We start from the raw sequence: 22,447 nt of genomic DNA on the forward strand, positions 1-22,447 counted from the left end.
TTCAAAGGATTCATTCAGTGCCTCCTAATAGCTCTGAAGATTGAACTTGATGATAACTTGTCCTAATAGTCTATTGTATGTCTGTTTAAAGCTATTTTGCTCCACATCTGGTTTTCACAAATTCAAGAAAAGTGCATAGCATCTCCATCTAGTGAAAGTCCCTGGGCTCTTGTGTGACGGATCTTTGAGTTTATAACTTGAAAGCAACTTGAACTGCACAAAGATCATAAAGACCAGCTGCAGACAACAGACGATTGATGGAAGTAGCAGGTCCCTCATTGCTGTCCATCACACTTCTTATGGCTTGGCTTATTCAACTTATTCAGCCCTGCCCCTTTTCTGCGCTCTGCTCTTCAGAATTTTGTCATCTAACTTCCTGTTTGTATTGAAGCTACTGAGAAGAGTAGATCAAAATGGATTACGTATGGGAGCACAGAAAGCATTTTTCACCAAGAGTTGATGGTGTGAGTCTACAGCACCCCTTTACTACGTGAAAATGCTCGTGAGGTGTTTTTTCTGTCACTCTAAATGTTCTTTTTTCTGACACCCACAGAGGTAAATTGGACCTGGCAGATCACATTCAAACAGCTATGACACACTGCACTTTTTCATAATACAAGCATCTTATGAACAATTACAATTGTTATACATGTAATTCTGCTTAATTTTTAGGTTTCAACTTAATAATTTGTGTTAAAATGTGTAGTTGACATGAAATTTCCAACAGTGACAGCTGGTATTATTACACATGCAAGTTCATAACATAACAAATTACAATTGTACTTTAAAAAAAAAAAAAATTCATCCTACATTTAGAGGCTTCAATGTGATTAAAATAGTTGTAAACGTAATATAAATTAAAACATACCGTATATGTGTGTATGTATAAATATAGTTGAACCCTTACCCCGTCCCGGTTTAACGCTCAAAAAATCTGCTTACTTTAACTGTAACACGATGGGTGAATGACATGAGAGGATGGTCAGAGGTGTTGTACAGAGATATTTTTAATGTTGTCTCTTGGCACATCAGTACATCCACAGCATGAAGGTAGAATCTTGTGGATTTGATGATGAATGACATACTCTTGTTTAAAAATCTCCCCGCTCTGCTTCCAATTGTTAAGACATCCCCTGTTCACTTTAAAATAATCATGATAACTTTTGACAACTCTATAACCTGTTAATCCACTTCGCTATCTAATTACACTTTGCCATCAACACCATAGATATCTATATAGCGACTGCTAGAACGGAAGTTCCGAGACAAAATTTTCTGTGGCTGTGCGCTAGTTTCTCTGGTGCATAAGGTGAATAAAAACCCCTCCCAGTTTTATGATGAAAGGGAAGTCGATAAAAGTGTGCCGTTTGTGATTTTTTTATTCTGTTACGTATTGCCATGCAGTAATGAGTTTCTACTTAATGTTTTGCGGGCAGGAATGCACGTGCAGTTAGCTGTGCAGTAAATTCAAGTGGCCGTGGTCATCAGACTGTGCAAACAGACAGCTCTGGAAAGCAACAACAGCTGTAATTGCTGTTTGGTCAGGTGTCTTTTGTACTAAAAACATACTGGAGTAATTAATTTTGGCTTGGCATAAACAGAAACCACCCTAGCTTGGGGTGATTTGTTGTATTCTGTTTCTTTCACGCTCACACTCTGTATATCCAGCAACTCTTGCAATCAAGATAAATGATAAATGATTTATTCCACTGAAACACTCCTAAATTGTCACACAAGTTGAGGTTGTTTCAGAACATGGCTTGGTTAAAAAGAGTTTAAAAAAAAGAGTTAAAATACAGTTTTTGGATATTGGGTTTCTATAATGAGGGAATGCTTGAATTGTTGATCCATTCACCCCACCCTTTCTCCTCATTTCTGTCTATTATCTTTTTATTTTCTTTATTTATTTCTATATAAATCAAGTAGGGTTGCAACTAATGATTATTTTGATAATCGATTAATCTAATGATTATTAGAACGATTATTCTGCAATTATTGCAAAGATTAATCATTAGCTCTTAACTGATTATTCAGCTTGTGCCCCGAATTAAAAGGTTGTAATAAACGTGCTTGCTAACAGTAAAGAGGACAAAATCATCTTTTAAAAATACCTCTAAATGACATTCACTGAATTAAAGGGGAAAAAATTACTTTTTATTAAGTTTAATTCAGGAAAGAAACTCACTGCAAAAAAATCATATTCTTTTTTTGTCTTGTTTTCCATTTAAAATTGTCTAAAAATCCATAAAACAAGATACATTTACTTGAGAAGCAACATATAAGATATTTAGACTTGCTTTAATAGAATGTATCTTAAATATAAGTGTATTTTGTATATGTGTATTTTTTCACTTGGTCATACTTCTGCAAGTGCAGTAAAGACCAAATATATTTATATTCAAGATATAATCTCTAAAAGCAAGTCTAAATATCTTATATGCTGCTTCTCAGGTGAATACATCTTTTTTTTAATGATTTTTAGATATTTTAAAATATTTGTATTTTTAATATTATATTCAACATTCTCACATAATATTTTTTTCTTCTGCAGTATAGCTGCTAAAGAAAATGTATGTTGTTTTAAAGGAGTTTTAGATATTTATATTGGAAAACAAGCCAAAACAAAAACAAATCAAAAATGTATTTTGTTGTAGTGTATAATGGGGCAAAGACTACCTCTCTCACCTTTCTGTTCACTTCAATCCATCTTTAACTCACAAAAAAACAAACTCTCTCTTATTAATAAAGCTGCGTATTGCCAATTTTCTTCACGATAAGAAATGCACAGTGATATACATTATGATTCAATAAGATGTAAGCCATCACGTTATAATCTAGCTGCATTAAACGTGCTCGATCGAGGGATGAGTGTCCCTATGACAGAGTGTGCCTCAGCCGGGTGCAGTTTCAATCTCTCCCCCTAAGATCAGGACATTCGTGCAACTCATTGAAGAGGCGCTGACCGCACAGAGAAATGCCAGTTTCGGAGTTTGTAGTTATTTAAATGATATGCTTCCATATTATTTGAACTTTAATAAAGCTATAATGCATTAATATAACTGCATTTAAGATGTAATGTCGGGGTTTAAAGAGCTCCAGCTCCACTTATTCAATGAGAGTGCTTCTGTATTTACTTATTTGTTATTTTTGTATAATTCCCTCATACTTTGCGATCTACATCAACTGAAGCTGTTTGGAAAGCCCAGAGACTTGTGTAGTCTAATACTTTATCCAGTCATTGTTTGCTGCTGACTTTTGTTATAGACAGTATTGGCCTGCTGATTTCCATGATTCACTTTTAATTCTTTTTAGTGTTGAATCTCTTTTTTCTCTTTATTTTTCTCCCTTCCAGTCTTTATTTGATTAGCTATCTCCATATAGCTCTTCTTTTCTTATCCTCTGGACAGGCCTGGGGAAATACCACCTCCTGTCTTACTTCTTCCATTCTTTCTTCTTTCTTTTTCATCATATGACTCTCCTCTGCCCTGGGCTAGAATGGTAAGATACAGTATGGAGTATTTTTTGTTCACTCATTAGATTTTGCTTGTCTGAATGCACAGATATAATAAATGTGTTTTTGTATAACCACTGTTGTAGACCTTTTTATTCCTCCTGTTACAAAAACCCTCTTCCTGCTTTCAGTTGGGCACTGTTGTAGCACTTTATTGGGCACTGAGTGTGTAGGTGTGTGTGTAAGTCAGGTTTTGCCATCAAAGAAAATGTCTTAATAAACGTACTTAATACTGTCTTAATTAAATAAAAAATAAAAAAATCAACACCTCAGTATAAACAATAGGTCAACAGAAAGTTCCCTTGTGTGCGTTTATTGGTGTAAAATTGTTAATTACTGGCCTTGCTTGCTTTGTCATTAGTTTTGCTTTCCATTAGTATTTATTGTGTCAGTTTTGCATTAAGCAAGGTAGATGGAAGTGCACTTGAAATAAAATCTAAATCCATCTTAACACTTTCTTAAAACACTCAAAGATTAGCCTTCTTCAGTTTGTTTGACATTTAAAACTATGGTCCTTTTGTTGGATTTATGCAATAGTCCTCCATATTAACTTTTCAAAAGAAAATATCAAATGAAAATATGTATATGGTAATGAGAGGACATTAGCAGAGTGCTTAAGATTTTCTCTCAAAAAATATTTTTTTGACTGAGCGTATCCCAAAAACCAACTTCATTGCAGTCAAAGCCAAAGAGCGAGGCCACAGCCTGCAATTTTCCCGTGAGCCCAGTTATACAAACCGGTTGCCAAACCCCAACATGGTGCGTCAAGTTACGACAGAACTCATCTCAAGTTAGAGAACCTCTACGAAAGGGATATTTTGTTATATTTTGGTCTTTGCCATGGGGGCAGATTAAAAAGGGGGCGGAATTGAGAGAGTATGGGGTTGTAATTGCACTTACTATTGAACTTAACTTGCACTTACTGTACACACACAAAATAATAATAATAATAATAATAATAATACTGTATATACTTCTCTGTCTCTTTCTTCTGTGCTAGCACCTATACTACTCCAGCCACCTTGAGAGCTTGGCAGTACAACACTGTAGATGTTGATGAACTTTGTATGACAAATTGCTTACTATGTTCCTGATTTGTAAGTCGCTTTGGTTAAAAGCGTCTACTAAATGACTAAATGTAAATGTAGTGTTTGAGGGTGAGTTTTTTGAGTCTGTTTGTGATGGCCCTCTGTTTCTGTCTGGTTGACTCTACACCACTGGCTTTGGGTTTCTGGGACGTAACCTACAGGTCAGGTGAGGTCATGTTGGTATGTGGCGGCGTGGAGTCTGTGCAGTCTGGAGATCTCTGGATATCTCATTTATATTGAGCTACTGCTCAGTGCACAGACAGCCACGAGAGCAATGACGCACGGAAAATTCTTCCAGCTGCCTGCTGCTATTCCAACTGCATGTGACTTGCAGAATCTATTTCAATGCATGTGCATGGTAGAACGCGGATGTGATTGAGAATTTGTTGGTATCTGTTTGATTGGCTGCAAAGGAAGCTTTTGATTGACAATTCCACAGCCATGGAAAACCTGGAAATATTAGGGAATTTTAAAAATGGGATTTACAGGCCTGGAAAAGTAATGGGAAATAATAACATTTATTATTCATGGAAGTCATGGAAATTTCTTTGTGTTTTTTTCTAGTATTATTTTTTTCAAGTTTTCTATATTAAAATATTAATACTGCTTTATAAAATATAATATAAAAAAAATCTGAAAATGTATCTTTGTGAGTGCAATCTCTATGAAATGGTTATATTAATCCTTATTTAGTAATTCAGAAATTTGTTTTTCTAAAGGTGTGGGAACCCTGCTATTCATGATGCTCCTATGCAATGTTTAGATCACCTCATAGAAATGTATTTCTTTAATGTGTGAGATTGTTACTGTAATTATGTCTTTGAGAAATTAAATTAAAACATATTTCTGTGGAGTGTAATGCTTTATTTATAATGGAAAGAGCATCCTCATTCAATGTGGAATATTAAAAGGTTAGTTCACCCAAAAATGAAAATGTATAATTTACTCACGCCCATGTTGATTCAAACATGCATCACTTTCTTTCTTCCATGAACACAACAGGAGATGTTATGCAGAATGTTAGGGACTTACAGTCTCAGTCACCATTCACTTTCATTGTATGGAAGAAAGATTCTTTGGTGACTGACATTGTCATTCTGCTTAACATCTACTTTTGTGTTCCATGGAAGAAAGTAATTCATATTTAGAACAACATGGGAGTGAGTAAATGGTGTCAGAATGTACATTTTTGGATGAACTATCCCTTTAAGGTCCAAAATTTCTGCCTGTGATGTTGCAGTTTAATTTTTGCTTTTCATCCCTTTTAGGTGATGAGGGAAGTGTGCGCAAATGGAAATGGAGCAGTGGACTGTGACGGAGTTGGCTCTGGATCCCCTGTTCACAAAACAGAGCTGGAAAAGGTGCGAACTCATAACAATATTTTTGTAAAATACTCTTGTGTGTGTGTGTGTGTGTGTGTAGATTTGTTATGCCTGCAGCATACATGCTGGTCTACTTACATGCAGGTTTGTGAGTCTGTGGGCTTGCATGTGTGCTTACCAGCATCATCACACCTAAGTTCCCTGCACAGGCGCCATCTCTCTTTATTTCTGCTAAGTGACTCTGCTGCCAGGGCTTGAAGAGCTATTAAAGCTGCATGTCCATACCAAATTCCACCTTGCCACGGATGTGTACTGCTGGCATGGTTAAATAGGCGTGGAAGGAAATGTGATCTTATCACATTTTAAGAACACATTCTTTAGTATGCAGTATGCTGTCACGTTATTTTTGCTGTGGTCCTCAGTGTGTGCATGTTGCATTGGTCTACGTGTGAATGTTGTTTTTAAAACATCTACTGTAAGGGGTTTTAATGTTAAACCTCTTAAACTGGCACAGCAAGCATGAGTCTAATTATTCACACTTAATTCTAAACAGATGCTCGCTGATTTTTGTTTGGGTAGACTGGAGAAGTTTAAGAGTGTGCACTTTAGAATGCAATGTCTGCACTTCTTTAGAGTCTGTCTATAAACAATTTGTCAGTAAACAAAAAATTAATGCACTGTTGTTTATGCAGTGTTTACTCTCACTACAAGCATATCTATAATTGTACTCTTCTTGCAGAAGCTGTCCTGTGATAGACCCAGTTCAGATGGAGAGCCCTGCCATGAAAACGGCTTCTCAGATGGCAAGGATCCAGGCAAGCCATTCTTCATGTTTACTCCTTTTGTTTGGTCCCAATCAATGGAGACTGAGTTTGCGAAGAATTCTTCAGTATAAAGGAGACCAGATTTCAGCCCCTTATAGAATTGATCGGATTAACTGAATTGCACTCAGAAGTCTGTCTGTCATTTATGAAACAATATGTTGTATGTATTTCTATAATTTCCAGCAACACCAATAAAACTATTTTTATTTATTAGTATTTAGATTAAAAGAGTAGTTCACCCAAAAATGAAAATTCTCTCATCATTTACTCACTTCATGCCATCCCAGATATATAGGACTTTCTTTCTTCTGCAGAACACTAGCAAAGATTTTAGGAAGAAAATATCAGCTCTGTAGGTTCATACAATGCAAGTAAAAGGTGACTAAATCTTTGAAGCTCCAAAAAGCACATAAAGGCTGCATGTAACCAAAATGTAACCTCTTTTTCATTGTGCATTGCAGTCTCTAGACTTGATCATGATTTCAAGCTCGATTCCACTTCCTAATGCTAGATGTATGCAGAGCGCGCTAGATGGCGCTAGGAAGTGTAATTGAGCTTGAAACCATTATCATCAAGGAGACTGCTGATGTCAAGGTTTATTGTGTAAAAGGAGTTACATTTTGGGCTGTTCTCACTTAAAACCAATAGGATTTCTTCAGAAGACATGGATTAAACCACCTGAGTTTTATGGATTACGTTTATGCTGCATTTATGTTCTTTTTGGATCTTGAAAGTGGCTTTCATTGTATGGACCTACAGAGCTGAGATATTCTTCCAAAACCATATGTTTGTGTTCTGCAGAAGAAAGAAAGTCATTCACATCTGGGATGACATGAGGGTGAGTAAATGATGAGAGAATTTTCATTTTTTGGGTGAACTATCCCTTTAATCATTGTTGAGTCCAGAAGTGAACTTTAAGTCACACCATTTATAGTAAACTATTTCGTAAAACAGTAGAGCAATGGTGCTTTGTTCCTCAGTTAATTCATTACCATGGAGTTGATGTTTATTGAAGTGAAACATTTCAATGTTCAAACAATGCCAAAGACAAGGCAAGGAGACCCTTTTTAAATAATCTAATATAATTATTTATCCAGTATTTACACCACACATTCTCGCTCTGAAATTGAACTTTTCAGGACATCTGTTTCAGGACTGTGGAATTCCTTTTTGCCCCATTTTTTTATTTGAGACAGAGCACTGTCTTGCCTAAGACATGTGGGAGAGGAAAATTGCCTAATTTGAGCAGATTCCAAGACAGTTGCATCTGCAAGCCTGGATGATTGAAAACTCTGCCTCACGACCACAAACCATAATAATTGCTGTGCTGTTTTCACATGAGTAATGGCAGCTGACCTGATAAACCTAAGGAGACTTGTGTTTGTCATGTTATATAGTAGTTTTTTATAATATTTATTGTATAAGTGTGATATTGTGGAAAGGTACTGAATAAAGGATTACAGGTATACAGTCAAAGTATTAATATGCATGATGAGACATCAGAGCAGGGGGTCAGTCAAATATTGTTGCTGAAGTTTAGACGCTGAAGTGTTAATACACATTAAAATGTGTTAAGTAAATTCAAAGTAAAAGTATATGATTGAACATTAATTATATGAATTGCTTTGAATGTAAAACAAACATACACTGTAAAAAAATCCTGTTGTTAAAAAAAACTGGCAGCTGTGGTTGCCAGAATAATTATGTAAAAAATACAGTAAAAATTTAAACAACTTTACATAACAACCTGTACATTTTACAGTTTAAAACTGTTGTAATTTACATGACCATGCTGGCAGTGTAAAAAATAATTATGTTAAATGTACAGTAAAAAAAGTCATAAACTTGATATTAAACATTCTGAAACTATAAAAATCTGCTTTTTACTTTATAAGGTATTGTTAATCACTGTAAAAATTACAGAAGAGCACATGATGACATGAAGTTCACCAATAGTGGCAATGACCAATAAACATGTAGACACAGTGCTCAGTGTCACACACAAACACTAAACACCATCATGCTAACATGTGAAATTAAAATAATGCAGTAAACAAAAAACAAACTAAACTACATTATATATAAAACATTATATAAAAAATAAGAAGAAACATAACTATTCCCATAAAATATAATGAAATATGATGGGTCATGCAGGGAATTGTGAGAATGCCCAATTATTGTTTTTTACTGTAATTTTAACAATAATTTACTGTAAAAAGTACATGTACTCTCTTGTTAAACAATGTAAATTTCTACCATTAATTATACAGGAAAATCATACTTTTTACATCTAAAAAATATAGCATTTTTACATTCTTTTACTGTTAAAATTACAGACATTTTTTACAGTGTACATAGTATCTAAAGGAGTATTTACACTTGATCACTTAATGCGTTTTTACCGATAAGCTATTTACCACAACATATTTTGTCTGATCATGAAAAGAGCAAGTGTAAATGCCCTCCAAGACAGATTCGAGACGGATATAAAACCGATCACTCAAACCACATCTGGTCAAGTGTACAGTAAATGCATCTGGCTGTTCAAGCCAAATATGTAAACTTACTTCACCCAAACAGCGCTACATCAGCAAGGGCAAAATGCGAAACATAAAAGATGTTACCCAGTATTTGCATAGGGCTCACGTCATGCAGTAAATAATTACAAAGAAAGAAACGGGTACATGTCGTAGGAGAGATAGAACTTTTTTCTTCTTTTATTTGATGGAGATCGTTGACGAAACTGAAACTTAACACTGACAAGTACGTAAATACATTAATATAGGAATATATGCATGTTATTATGGGACAGGATTTAAATGCAAATTTCATTTTATACAATATGTATCTGTTTCTATATCCACCTAGGGGTCTTTGACCTGAAAAGGTTGAACCCCTGCTGTCTGTCTTGTGAACCCCTCAACTTTAGTCTATCACAGATATTTAAAAACAACCCTCTATATGATCTCTCATCTCTATCTGATCTTTTTTGTCTCTGTAAAAAAACGCCTCCTGGTATTCCTACAGGACACCAGCACCCAACTGCTGCACCTCTTTGATGAGAGAAGGAAGAAAAAAACAAAAAGAGTCATGCAGATTAGTCAAATTCTTTCCAGCTCTCTTATGTGCTGAGACTGTGAAATCAAATTAGCCTGATCACAGAATTTTCCCTCATGATAAAAAGAAGAAATATATGCGTGTAAGTCCTTTAAAAGAGTCAATGGTTTTTGCATCTGTCGCTCTGGGTTTTGCTTCATGCCTGAGGCTGCTGCGCAGAGACAGAGAAACTTTATAGGACTCTGGGTTCAGATAGGCTTAGCTTTAATTAAAGGAGTCACCAACTAAGATGCAATCTTCTGCAGTGGAGCTTGGACCAAGTCAAATCTCCTGAAGGGCAAGAGTTTCGCTGTCTATGCACTGTCGACTCTATGTATTCTTTATCTTTGTGCCCTTTTGTGCTGGTTTTTGTTGTAAAGTCCTCTTGGAGAAGGAGAAAGAGCCACTAATTTGTTGCACAGTTCTAGCATTCTATATATTTAAACCCAGAGCAGATCTCAAATGGCTAGTTTGCTCGTATTGGCCTCCTTTGGTTTGGAATAAGAATGGACCTGGACAGTTCTCTATAGTGAGTCTTCTCACTGTTTTTCTACAAGAGTTTTTTCATACCACAACATTAACCTCCACAGGCCGCACTTTTCACTCTTTTAAAGGAAATCATCAAAACAACTTTGAGAAGAAATGGAGTGGGTTTCACTCACTGTTTAGGATTTGGATTATAAATCTGGAAGTGCCTCTGGAGTTGTCATTGTCCTGTCATTGTCTATTCAGCCTATTTATTTCTGATCCATGAGAATTGAGGACAGTATTAAAAAAGTAAACAATAAATCTGTCCAGTTCCATATAGTTATCCATCTACAATAATTCCACTGGCTATGTGGATTCATCATTTTCCATAATTAATTTTTTAAATATTTTTTCTTCACCAAATCCACCGCACAAACAAAAATTTTCAAAACCCACCCCCTGTTATGGTCGCAATAGCAAGAAAGAGATAGTCTCTAGATATCTAGCATCACTCAATGATATATTACATTATTAAATCACATAAACATATTCCACACTCTGACACTAATTTGCCTTTTTTTGCAGCCAAAGTCAAGAAGAACTCTAAATCAGAGCAGAAAGGCACGGTGGGCCGGGTGACTGGAAAGAAAATCACCAAAATCATCAGTCTGGGAAAGAAGAAGCCATCCACTGATGAACAGACCTCATCGGCAGAGGAGGATGTCCCAACGTGTGGTTAGCGGTTGCAAGCACTACTTTTTGATAGATGTTTAGTGATGACTTGGGCTTCATGAATGGGTCAGACAAAATGAGAGCAAACAGTATAAACCAATACATGAGGTTCCACTAAAGCATATATTCTCATTATGTGTGGGTGGGGTAGAGACAATGGTTTCTTATTTATGTGCAGAATCTTTCTGTTGCAACTTGCAAGCCTCAGTTTGTCTACTGAATCAATATTTGCAATTGTATATTTAGTAATCATAGTGTAAAAGCATATGCAGGTGGCTTCAAATAGTATTTGGACACTTAAAGGGACAGTTCATCCATCTGTCATCATTTACTCACCCTCATGTGATTCCAAACCTGTTTGACTTTCTTTCTCTTTGAAACATAAAAGGAGATGTTAAGCTGTATGTTAGTCTCAGTCACCATTCACTTGCATTGCATCTGTTTTCCAAACAATGAAAGTGAATGGTGACTTAGGCTTCCACTGAAGAAAGAAAGGGTTTGGAACAATGAGGGTGAGTAAATGATGACATGAATGGAACAGAGGAATCCAGCAACACTTGCAGTTATTTTAAAGTCCAAATTTTTGGGTGAACTATTCATTTAAGCCACAATTAAAATGTATGCAGTTCATTACATTAGATAACAAAACATCAAAGCAAATGGCAAGTGCAAACAAGTAATGTTAGACCTGATTACTTTTAATCAACTGCTCCCAAGGTCATTTGCTCCCATTTTTAGTGGATTTATGAGTTCACACCCTAGCAGAGTGACCACATACAGTTGAAGTCAGAAGTTTATATCTTAGCCAAATACATTTAAACTCAGTTTTTCAGGGCAGCGTGACACCATGCGAGGGTCGGACATGTGAACAGCAAGCTCTGAGCACTTTGCTAGTTTTTCATTCTTTTTGTGTCATAAACCGGTGAGATTCGATACACCCTGTTCCATAACTGTTCTGTGAGGACAATATGTCAAAGAATTCAAAATCCTCAGGCTCTGGAGACATTAAAAGACACTCACATGATTGAGCTGACACCTTTGACAGGGCCGCAGACCAGGGACTCAGTTTGGAAGGTGCGGCTGGAGAAATTCAGCGTCAACTGTCCAGCATGTCGGCAATGCAGGCGAAGGTCGTAGCAGACTTGGAGGATCTTGCTGTAATATGTCGATCGATCACTTCCATGGAGACGAAATTCACTGAGTTGTTTACAAGAATCGGGAAAGTTGAGAAATGGATCGATTATCTGGAGTCATCAGAGAGGGAATTAGCTGCTAATCCGCTAGTGACCAAAGTAGATTTGGAATGCTTTTGGGAAAAACTGGAAGACCTTGAGAATTGTAATCAGCGAAACAACATCCGAATTGTTGGAATTCCTGAGAATGAAGAAGGCCGATATATGGTGAAATTCCTAGACGAGCTCTTCCTGAGACTGCTCGACATAACAGGCCATAAGCTGGAAATTGAGCGAGCTCACAGAGTCCTGGCTCAGAGATCCACGGAGGGAGACAGGCCCCGATCAATTCTGGCCAAATTTCTGAGATCGTCCAATAAAGATCTCATGTTACGCGAGGCGAGGAGTAAAAGAAGGCTTTCTTGGAAGAACCACAGCATTTTCTTGTTCCCAGACTTTGTGAATTCAACAAGTGAGAAACGTGATTAATTCAAGGAATGCAAGAAACTCTTACATCAACGGAAGGTTGCTTTTGCACTGATGTTCCTGGCCAAATTGAGAATAGATACAAAGGATGGCTGCAAAATATTTACATGCCCACCACAAGCGATGTCTTTCATAAAATCAATGGACTGAGTCATGGTGTGTTTCTCACGTTGCAGCCAAGTGAGCTTGACTCACTGAACATTCACTTGACCATCTGAAGAAGCTGGGCGCCTTTTTTGTTTCTTTTTGTGCTGCTTCCGCCTAGCGGCTGGAGTCTGTTTTGTGGAATAACACTCCTTCAAGAAACTTTTGAATCGTCAGAGGGTCGCTTTGCACTGAAGTTCCTGGCCAGGTTGAGAATAGATGCTAAGGATGGCCATAGAGTGTTTACTTGTCCCCAACATGCGATATCCTTCATAGGGTCTATGGAATGAGTGAGTCATTGTGTGGTGCTGGCTTTGCAGCCAAGTGGACCTGACTCACTGAACATTCACTTGACCATCCGAGGAAACTGGGTGCCTGTTTTGTTTCTTTTTGTGCTGGTTCTGCGTAACGGCTGGAGTTGGTTTTATGGAATAACATTCCTTCGGGCCAGTTGTAGATTAATCTGCACGTTCCTTGTGTTTATGCCTCATATTGGTTGGAGTTTGTTTTGTGGAGTATTATTGGCTGGAGTTTGTTTTATAGATTATTTTCTGTTATGTAATTCTGTCTCACAAAATTAGTATAGAATCACCGGACTTGAGCAGTCCGACAGAAAAGTTGTCACAGGGGCACTCGTAGGCGTACATGGACTGTTCGAGTTTAGAGGTATTTACTCCGGTTGGCACTGTCGTGTGTGGGGTTAATGCGCACGTTTCTTTTTTTCTGTTTGTTTGGTTCGGGGGGAAGTTCGGGGTTTGACTGTTGCACTAATGTTGGAATGTGATCTTTATAATTTTATTTTTGACACACAGTCTATTTTTTCTCATATGTCAAAATGTAAAATGTTAATATGAGTGGATTGTCTCTCTCCATGTGGAATGTGAATGGGTTGGGGCACCCCATAAAAAGAAGGAAGGTTATTTCTTTTCTTAAACGAAAGAAATTTGATATAGTATTTCTTCAAGAAATGCATCTTTCCCCGCAGGAAGCTGAAAAATTTGGGAAGATATGGGGTGGACATGTTTTCTTTAGTGCTGGCTCAAGTAAGAGCAGGGGAGTCATTACATTGATAAGTGAACATCTACAATTCAAATGTCTCAAACAGATTAAAGATAAATTAGGAAGAGTCATTATAGTTTTAGCAGAAATTCAGGGGCAAAGGTTGATTTTAGCTAATATTTATGCACCTAACGCTGATGATCAGGGCTTTTTTATAGATCTTGAAGGAATGTTGCAAGCTGCTGGCACCGCTCATGATATAATATTGGGAGGAGACTTTAATCTATTGATGGATTCAGTCCTTGATCATAGTGAAGCAAAAGTGTGTAAGCCCCCTAGAGCAACATTGACGCTTCACAGGATGTGTAAAAATCTTGGTCTTACAGACTTTTAAACCCATCTGGTAGGGACTATAATTTTTTTTCATCAGTCCATAAGATTTATTCTAGAATAGATTTTGTTTTTATATCTAAGTCCCTCATTTCATCTGTTGTTGATTGCTCAATTGGAAACATCTTAGTCTCAGAGCACACCCTGGTGCTTTAATGTATCCCTTTTGCAAAATCCTGATTTCCAACATATGTTAAAGGCTGAAATCAATGTTTATATGGAGACCAACTGGTCCTCAGTATCCTCTGTGGGCGTGGCTTGGGAGGCACTTAAGGCGGTTTTTAGGGGTTGGATCATACATTATGCCTCATGCATCAAAAAATCCAAAGTACGAGAACTCGTGTAGTTGGAAGGGAATATTAAAAGTGCCAAGGCAGAGCTGAAGCGCCGAATGTCATCTGATGGCCTCAGAAAATTGACCCGATTGAAATACAGATATAATACTATTTTGTCGCGGAAGGTGGAGTTTTGGCTATTCAGAGCAAGACAGTCCTACTTTGAGTCGGGGGACAAAGCAGGGAAGCTTTTGGCTAGATATATAAAGCAGAGAGAGTTTTTTTCTACCATTCCCTCAGTGAATTCTGCTGGTGGTGAAATTTTTACCTCGGCCATTGACTTTTAAAGAATTCTATCTTGATCTCTATTGTTCCACATCTTCGTTTTCTGATGAAGATATTAGACATTTTGTGGAACCATTAGAACTCCCTAAACTGACAGCTGAGCAAAAAAATTCTCTTGATTCTGAGAAAAACTTGGAGGAGCTTGGCGAAGTAATTAAGGCCTTGCCTACAGGCAAGGCTCCGGGGCCGGATGGCTTTGCCACTGAGTTTTTTATATCTTATGCTACAGAATTGGCCCCACTTTTATTAGAAGTTTATACGGAATCATTAAAGAATGGAAATCTTCCACCAACCATGATCAAGCCTGGATCAGTCTGATTCTTAAAAAGGACAAAGATCCAAGTGAGTGTAAGAGTTATCGTCCAATTTCCCTGATCCAACTAGATGTTAAAATATTGTCAACAATTTTGGCTAACTGATTAAGTAAGTTATGACACCTCTTATACATATAGATTAGGTGGGGTTTATTCGGGCCGCAGCTCTTCTGATAACATTAGGCATTTCATCAATATCATGTGGTCAGTGGTGAATGATCAGACTCCAGTCACGGCCATCTCACTTGACGCTGAAAAGGCGTTTAATATGGTAGAATGGGATTATCTTTTTAAGATTTTGGAAATATACGGGTTCTGGAATACTTTTATTGGATGGATTAAGTTACTTTATAGACACCCGGTAGCGGCGGTACAAACATGGATTAATTTCAGATTATTTGACTCTGGATAGGGACACCCAGCAGGGTTGCCCTCTTTCCCCATTATTGGGGAGGGGTTATAGTGGGGGTTTAATGTTAAATGTGATTCATTATATATATTTTGTGGTTTTTTCTTTGTGTTAAGCCTATGAATCAATAAAAATGTTAAATGAAAAAACAAAACAAAAACCAGTTTTTCACATTTCCTGACATTTAATCGTAGAAAACATCCCCTGTCTTAGGTCAGTTAGGATCACTACTTTATTTTAAGAATGTGAAATATCAGAATAATAGTAGAGAGAATTATTTATTTCAGCTTTTATTTCTTTCATCACATTTCCAGTGGGTCAGAAGTTTACATACACTTTTTAGTATTTGGTAGCATTGCCTTTAAATTGTTTAACTTGGGTCAAACGTTTTGGGTAGCCTTCCACAAGCTTCTCACAATAAGCTGCTGGAATTTTGGCCCATTCCTCCAGACAGAACTGGTGTACTTGAGTCAGGTTTGTAGTTCTGCCCACAAATTTTCTATCAGATTGAGGTCAAGGCTTTGTGATGGCCACTCCAATACCTTGACTTTGTTGTCCTTAAGCCATTTTTCCACAACTTTGGAGGTATGCTTGGGGCCATTGTCCTTTTGGAAGACCCATTTGCGACCAAGCTTTAATTTCCTGGCTGATGTCTTGAGATGTTGCTTCAATAGATCCACAAAATTTTCCTTCCTCATGATGCCATCTGTTAAATGTATTTGGCTCAGACTCTCCTGCAGCAAAGCACCAACACAACATGATGCTGCCACCCTGTGCTTCACAGTTGGGATGGTGTTCTTCGGCTTGCAAGCCTCACCCTTTTTCCTCCAAATATAACGATGTTCATTATGGCCAAACAGTTCAATTTTTGTTTCATCAGACCAGAGGACATTTCTCCAGAAAGTAAGATCTTTGTCCCCATGTGCACTTGCAAACTGTAGTCTGGCTTTTTGTGGCTTCTTCCTTGCTGAGCAGCCTTTCAGGTTATGTTGATATAGGACTTGTTTTACTGTGGATATAGATACCTGTCTACCTGTTTCCTCCAGCATCTTCACAAGGTCCTTTGCTGTTGTTCGGGGATTGATTTGCACTTTTCGCACCAAACTATGTTCATCTCCAGGAGACAGAATGTGTCTCTTTCCTGAGCGGTATGATGGATGCGTGGTCCCATGGTGTTTATACTTGCTTACTATTGTTTGTACAGATGAACGTGGTACCTTCAGGCATTTGGAAATTGCTCCCAAGTATGAACCAGACTTGTGGAGGTCCACAATTTTTTTTCTGAGGTCTTGGCTGATTTTTATTTATTTTATTCCCATGATGTCAAGCAAAGAGGCACTGAGTTTGAAGGTAGGCCTTAAAATACACCCATTGGTACACCTACAATTGACTCCAATTAGCCTATCAAAAGTTAATTTGCTAATTGTCTAAAGGCATGATATAATTTTCTGGAATTTTACAGCCTGCTTAAAGGCACAGTTAACTTAGTATATGTAAACTTCTGACCCACTGGAATTGTGATATAGTCAATTAAAAGTGAAACAATCTGTGTGTAAACAATTGTTGGAAAAATTACTTGTGTCATGCACAAAATAGATGTTGTAAACGACATGCCAGAACTGTAGTTTGCTAATATGAAATCTGTGGAGTGCTTAAAATTTTTTTTAATGACTTCAGCCTAAGTGTATGTAAACTTCTGACATCAGCTGTACATTACAGTAAAACAAATGACACTATTAACACCTTTCCATACAGTTCTGCATGTGTGTGGGTCTGTCTATTGAATGCCATTTAAATCTCATGGGCCGGTCCTTCATTAACAGGCTATCTGAATGTGCTGTCCAATAACCGCTGGAGAGAGCGCTGGTGCCAACTGAAAGACAACCAGCTGTTGCTGCACAAGGACCGGGCAGATCTAAAGACGCACATGGCCTCTCTGCCGCTGCGAGGCTGTGAGGTCATTCCAGGGCTGAACTCCAAACATCCCTTCGCCTTCCGTCTGCTGCGCAATGGACAGGAGGTGGCCGTTCTTGAGGTACGGGCCAAGGCCCTCAGCTCTTGCAGGGCAATTAATGTGTACAAGACAGGACCACAGGGCAGGTATTAGATGGATGATTTGGTTGGCTGGCTCCCATAATTGTGTCGTTGCTGTGTCATGTGCAGAGTAGATTTGCAGAGATTGCATAGATTAGTGCTTTACAGTCTCATATTCCACTGACACTCATTCATTGCATCTTCCTTCGCTATTTTTTTCATGTCAGACCTCCTCCTCTGAGAGTATGGGGAGATGGTTGGGGGTCTTGCTGGCAGAATCAGGCTCCACAACAGATCCTGCTGCGCTGCACTACGATTACATTGATGTGGAGACCACTGCTAATGTCATTCAGCTGGCCAAGCAGTCATTTTGGTGAGAACCCTGTACTGCTAAAATATTTTCAGTCAAGCTTAGACAATGCAGATTCAGCTTTCTCTGTGACACATTTGCAGTAATGAATTTATGTATGTGTTTTCAGTTTCACTAGCAAGCGTGCAGTTTCTCCAAACCCATACATGGATAACCCAGTCAACGGTTACGCGTGCCCCACAGGGGTTGCTCTGCATTATGATGATGTACCCTGCATCAATGGAATGGTATACTTCACAAACTTCACAAAGATGCATGCTTACACATCAGATCACTACTGTATAGGGTTTCCTGTCTTGCTACTTTACTGCTGTACATTCCTACCATAGCTCACTATAATGGATCTCACTTGTGCATTAAAGGGATAGTTCACCTAATTAAAATGAAGTCAGCATTTATTCACCCTCATGCCATCCTAGATGTGTATGACTTAATTTGTTCTGCTGAACACAAACAAAGGTTTTTAGAAGAGTATCTCAGCTCTGTTGGTCCATACAATGCAAGTGAATGGTGGCTAGAACTTTGAAGGTCTATAAAGCTATATAAAAAAATAAAAAAAACCTAAAGAGCTGAGATGTTATTCTAAAAATGTTTTTTGTGTTCAGCAGTAGAAAGAAAGCCATACACATTTGGGATGGTATGAGGGTGAGTAAATGATAAGAGAATTTACAATTTTGGGATAGTTAACCCAAAAAAGAAAATTCTCTCATCATTTACTCACCCTCATGCCATCCCTTATTTGTATGACTTTCTTTGAAAATTCAATGAAAATTCAGTCTCACCCTCTTGTTGTTCCAAACCAGTAACTTTCTTTCTTCCATAGAACACAAAAGTTGTCCGACAGAATGAGGCAATGACAGCCTCAGTCACCGTTCACTTCCATTGTATAAAAAAAGATGCATTGAAAGTGAATGGTGACCGAGACTAACAATCACTCATACATATTTTGTGTTGCATTGAGGAAAGAAAGTCATATAGTTTTGGAACAGTAAGAGAGTGAGTAAATGGTGACCAAATTTAATTTTTTAACAAACTATCATTTTAAATCTATTAACAAATTCTCACCTCTCTTCTTCATTACTGGTCCTGCCTAACTCCAATCCTCTCCTCTTGTCTTCACTTCTCTTATAATTGCTCTTCTTTTGCTTGCACGCTTCCGATACGGAAGGCACCAGATGTGCAGTACTCATCCCCATCCTTAGGGGATAGCCGTTGGAAAGAGGAGACTCGCAATGAGAATACAGATCTTTACGAAAACATGCCCTCCCCCAAACTAGCAGCCCGCTACGCTCCCAAATCGAGTAGCCTGTCATCTTCCACAGAGCATTACAACACACCGATCTTCACCAAATCTCTCTCCTCTTCCTCTTCTTCCTCAGCTGCTAATACTAACACTACTCAGGTGACTAACCGAGGGTGTCTGTCTAACACTGTATATCTTTTTAAGTTTACTGCTTTGCTTCTCACTTCTACTTTAATTTAACATGTACAAACATAAAACAATTGCTATAACCCAGGTGTGTGTTTCAGAGAGACAGAGAGAATGCATTAATATCATCAAATGTATATTTTTCAGTGTTACTACCCACCCTGCCAGTCAAAATGTAACCACTAAGCTTGTCTCTGCGAAACTGTGAGAACATGTAAGGTTGTAAGTGTAGGTTCGAATCCTGAAATTAATTGCTCTTTACGTTAGTGTTGATATACTGGTGCAGCACTTTTGCTTTCAGTGTGGACAGACGAATTACATGTGGTATGTTTGAAATTATGGGACATATGTCTCTTTCACTATATCACACTGCAAGACTACTTCAAACACTGATATTACAAGAATGTGTACTGTATGCATTATGGACCACCCAGCTCCAGATTTTGATCTTTATAATATCCATGTCTGTGTGTGTGTTTGTGGCCATGACCTTCTATGGATTTACAGAGGCTTTAGTTTGCTGTGGGTTCAATTTTATTAGCTAGGGATAAAGTGAGAAAAAGGGTTTCTGTCAGCTATAGCATAACTAAAACAAATGTCTCTACTAGTCAAGCCACATATGTGGTTTAAGTGAGTGTGGTTTGCAGAAGTAACCTTTGATAGGTCTGTGGAAATATTTGTATGAAGTGTTAATCTTAGAACTAAAACAACAGGTGTTAACAGTGAAGTGGCTCTCATGAGCGTTTAATCTTTCTGCTTTTTTATGTGTAAAAAAGCTCATTTGATAAAGCTGCTACTTCTGCACTAATAGCTGTTTTTTTTTTCTGCCAATCAGCTGAAGGGAAAGAAAGCCCTGACCACCAATGGGATCACTGCTAAGCAGAAGTTGGACAAGAACCAACCCAAAAAGGCCAATGGAACCAGCGGCACTCTGACAGTGAAACGCAACAATTCTAGTAAGAGATTTTTACATTTAAAAATCTAATGGGAAAGCACGTGTGGTAGATAATCTTAAATCCTTCCTCATTTATAAGATTACATTTTTTGAAGTGGATGTCCATCTGAAATTTAACTAAGCAGACACTAAGTCTGCATCCATTATCCTTGCTATTACACCACTAATTTCTTTCAAGGAAAAGAAACCACACAGATTTGTGGAGAATGGCGGTATGTCGAAATTGCAGTGCTGTTAGACAGCAGTGACTCTGTTGACATGCTCCTTTGTAAACTCAGTCACCCCAAATTCCATTTCAGACAGGCAGTCAGTCATAGCCTGTCCACACAGAGCACACTCAGACATTCTAACCATTCAATGGCCTTTTTACATGGACTCCAAAATATTTGGATGTGGTATAATATTCAGCCTGTCTTTTAATGTGTTTGTGGTCTCAGAGGCCTTTAATGCAAGACTGAAAAGACTGTGAACCAAATCCAAAGGTTAGAAATGGAGAGATTTTCTAATGGTTTACTTTGACCATAATGCTTCATTAACCTTCATAGGTGTGGATCAGTATAAGTACGGGAAAAACAGAGTGGAGGCAGATGCTAAGAAACTCCAAGCGAAAGAGGAAGAGTTGATGAAGAGGAAGCAGGAAATTCGAAACCGCCTGACCCAGTTGAAAAAAGACAGGAAGGACCTACGCACTGCTGTAGAGAACAACACAGGTAAGGATGTCAGCAATATTATGGCATTTATGTTCTAAACTTTAATCAAATCTGTATCAGTTTCATTGTAACATCTGAAAGGAGGTCACGAGAGCTGGATCTAAGTGCAGCAAGAATTGAGTGATAAAAGAATACATCAAAATACAAAACAGTGTAAAACTGGGAACTAGGAAGTAAGGTCAAAATGTAAACAAGAACTAAACCGGAACATGAACTAGAGAATCACATACATAAACATAACAACTCACAAGGACTGAACAGAAATCAGGGCATTATATACACAAGGGTTAGTGAAACACAGGTGAGGACAATCGAGGACATCTGGCAGTGATGAGGGCTGGAAATTATGGGAAGTGTAGTCCGGGAGGAACAGATGACAGGGGAGAAACACAAAGCAAACAACAGTGAATTGTGACATAAGCCCCCCCTTAATGGGTGGCTCCAGACGCCCAAGGATGGCAGGTAAGGGAGGCAGGGCCAAGATGGAACCGGAGACCAAGGAGACCAGACCAGAGCAGATCAGGTGGATGACCAGGGGACCAAGGAAACCAGGGCAGATCAGGCGGACGGCCAGGAGACCCAGAAGACCAGAGCAGATCTGGCGGATGGCCACAAGACCAAGGAGACCAGAGCAGATCAGGCGGACGGCCAGGAGACCCAGAAGACCAGAGCAGATCTGGCGGATGGCCACAAGACCAAGGAGACCAGAGCAGATCAGGTGGACGGCCAGGGAGACCAGAGCAGATCAGGCGGACGGACATGAGACTGAACAGAAATCAGGGCATTATATACACAAGGGATAATGAGTTAATGAAACACAGGTGAGGACAATCGAGGATGGCTGGCAGTGATGAGGGCAGGGAATTATGGGAAGTGTAGTCCAGGAGGAACAGATGACGGGAGAAACACAAAGCAAACAACAGTGAATCGTGACATTCATACACATAATGGTATGAAAGAGAGACAAGCTACAAAAATGGATCTCTTCCATGTTAATCTGAGTTTTTGTTCTAACCAGCTTCGACCACATCTTGTCGATCGCTCGGTTTCTATTTCTACAGCAATGTGTTGGGTAGCCCCGCCCACAGTAAAATCTAATTTGTCCAAAATCCCGCTCCACATAGCTGAATGTTAAAGGTGCTGTAAGTGATTTTTTTATTGAATGACATGCAGAAAATTTCCTTATTGCCTGCCAGATATCAATGAAATAGGTGCAATGAAATATCACACCTGTCTCTATATCAGCTTTAGCCTCGGTAAACAGCGTTGCAAAAGATGTCTGCAGGCCATGGTCAGATCGTTTGTTTAGCCAATCAGAAGACTTTCTGCCTGTCAATCCTTGTGTGCGTTCACGGGGCAACCCATTTATGC

General features: G+C 38.3%; 1 protein-coding gene across 5 annotated transcripts in view; it reads left to right on the forward strand.

Annotated features, from left to right (window-relative positions):
- afap1 (actin filament associated protein 1) overlaps positions 1-22,447 on the forward strand; it is a 111,626-nt gene that overhangs the window by 70,577 nt on the left and 18,602 nt on the right. For 4 of the 5 annotated variants that reach the window (XM_051666459.1, XM_051666458.1, XM_051666460.1 and 1 more), the window contains 8 exons: positions 5,868-5,960; positions 6,661-6,736; positions 10,898-11,047; positions 17,402-17,613; positions 17,840-17,985; positions 18,092-18,209; positions 20,247-20,367; positions 20,912-21,076. In XM_051666459.1, the coding sequence (XP_051522419.1) occupies positions 5,868-5,960; positions 6,661-6,736; positions 10,898-11,047; positions 17,402-17,613; positions 17,840-17,985; positions 18,092-18,209; positions 20,247-20,367; positions 20,912-21,076 (1,081 nt within the window). The remainder of the gene's footprint in view (positions 1-5,867; positions 5,961-6,660; positions 6,737-10,897; positions 11,048-17,401; positions 17,614-17,839; positions 17,986-18,091; positions 18,210-20,246; positions 20,368-20,911; positions 21,077-22,447) is intronic. The other variant, XM_051666457.1, reaches the window with a different exon arrangement.

The sequence above is a fragment of the Myxocyprinus asiaticus genome, chromosome 32, assembly GCF_019703515.2.
Source record: "Myxocyprinus asiaticus isolate MX2 ecotype Aquarium Trade chromosome 32, UBuf_Myxa_2, whole genome shotgun sequence".
Taxonomy (NCBI): domain Eukaryota; kingdom Metazoa; phylum Chordata; class Actinopteri; order Cypriniformes; family Catostomidae; genus Myxocyprinus; species Myxocyprinus asiaticus.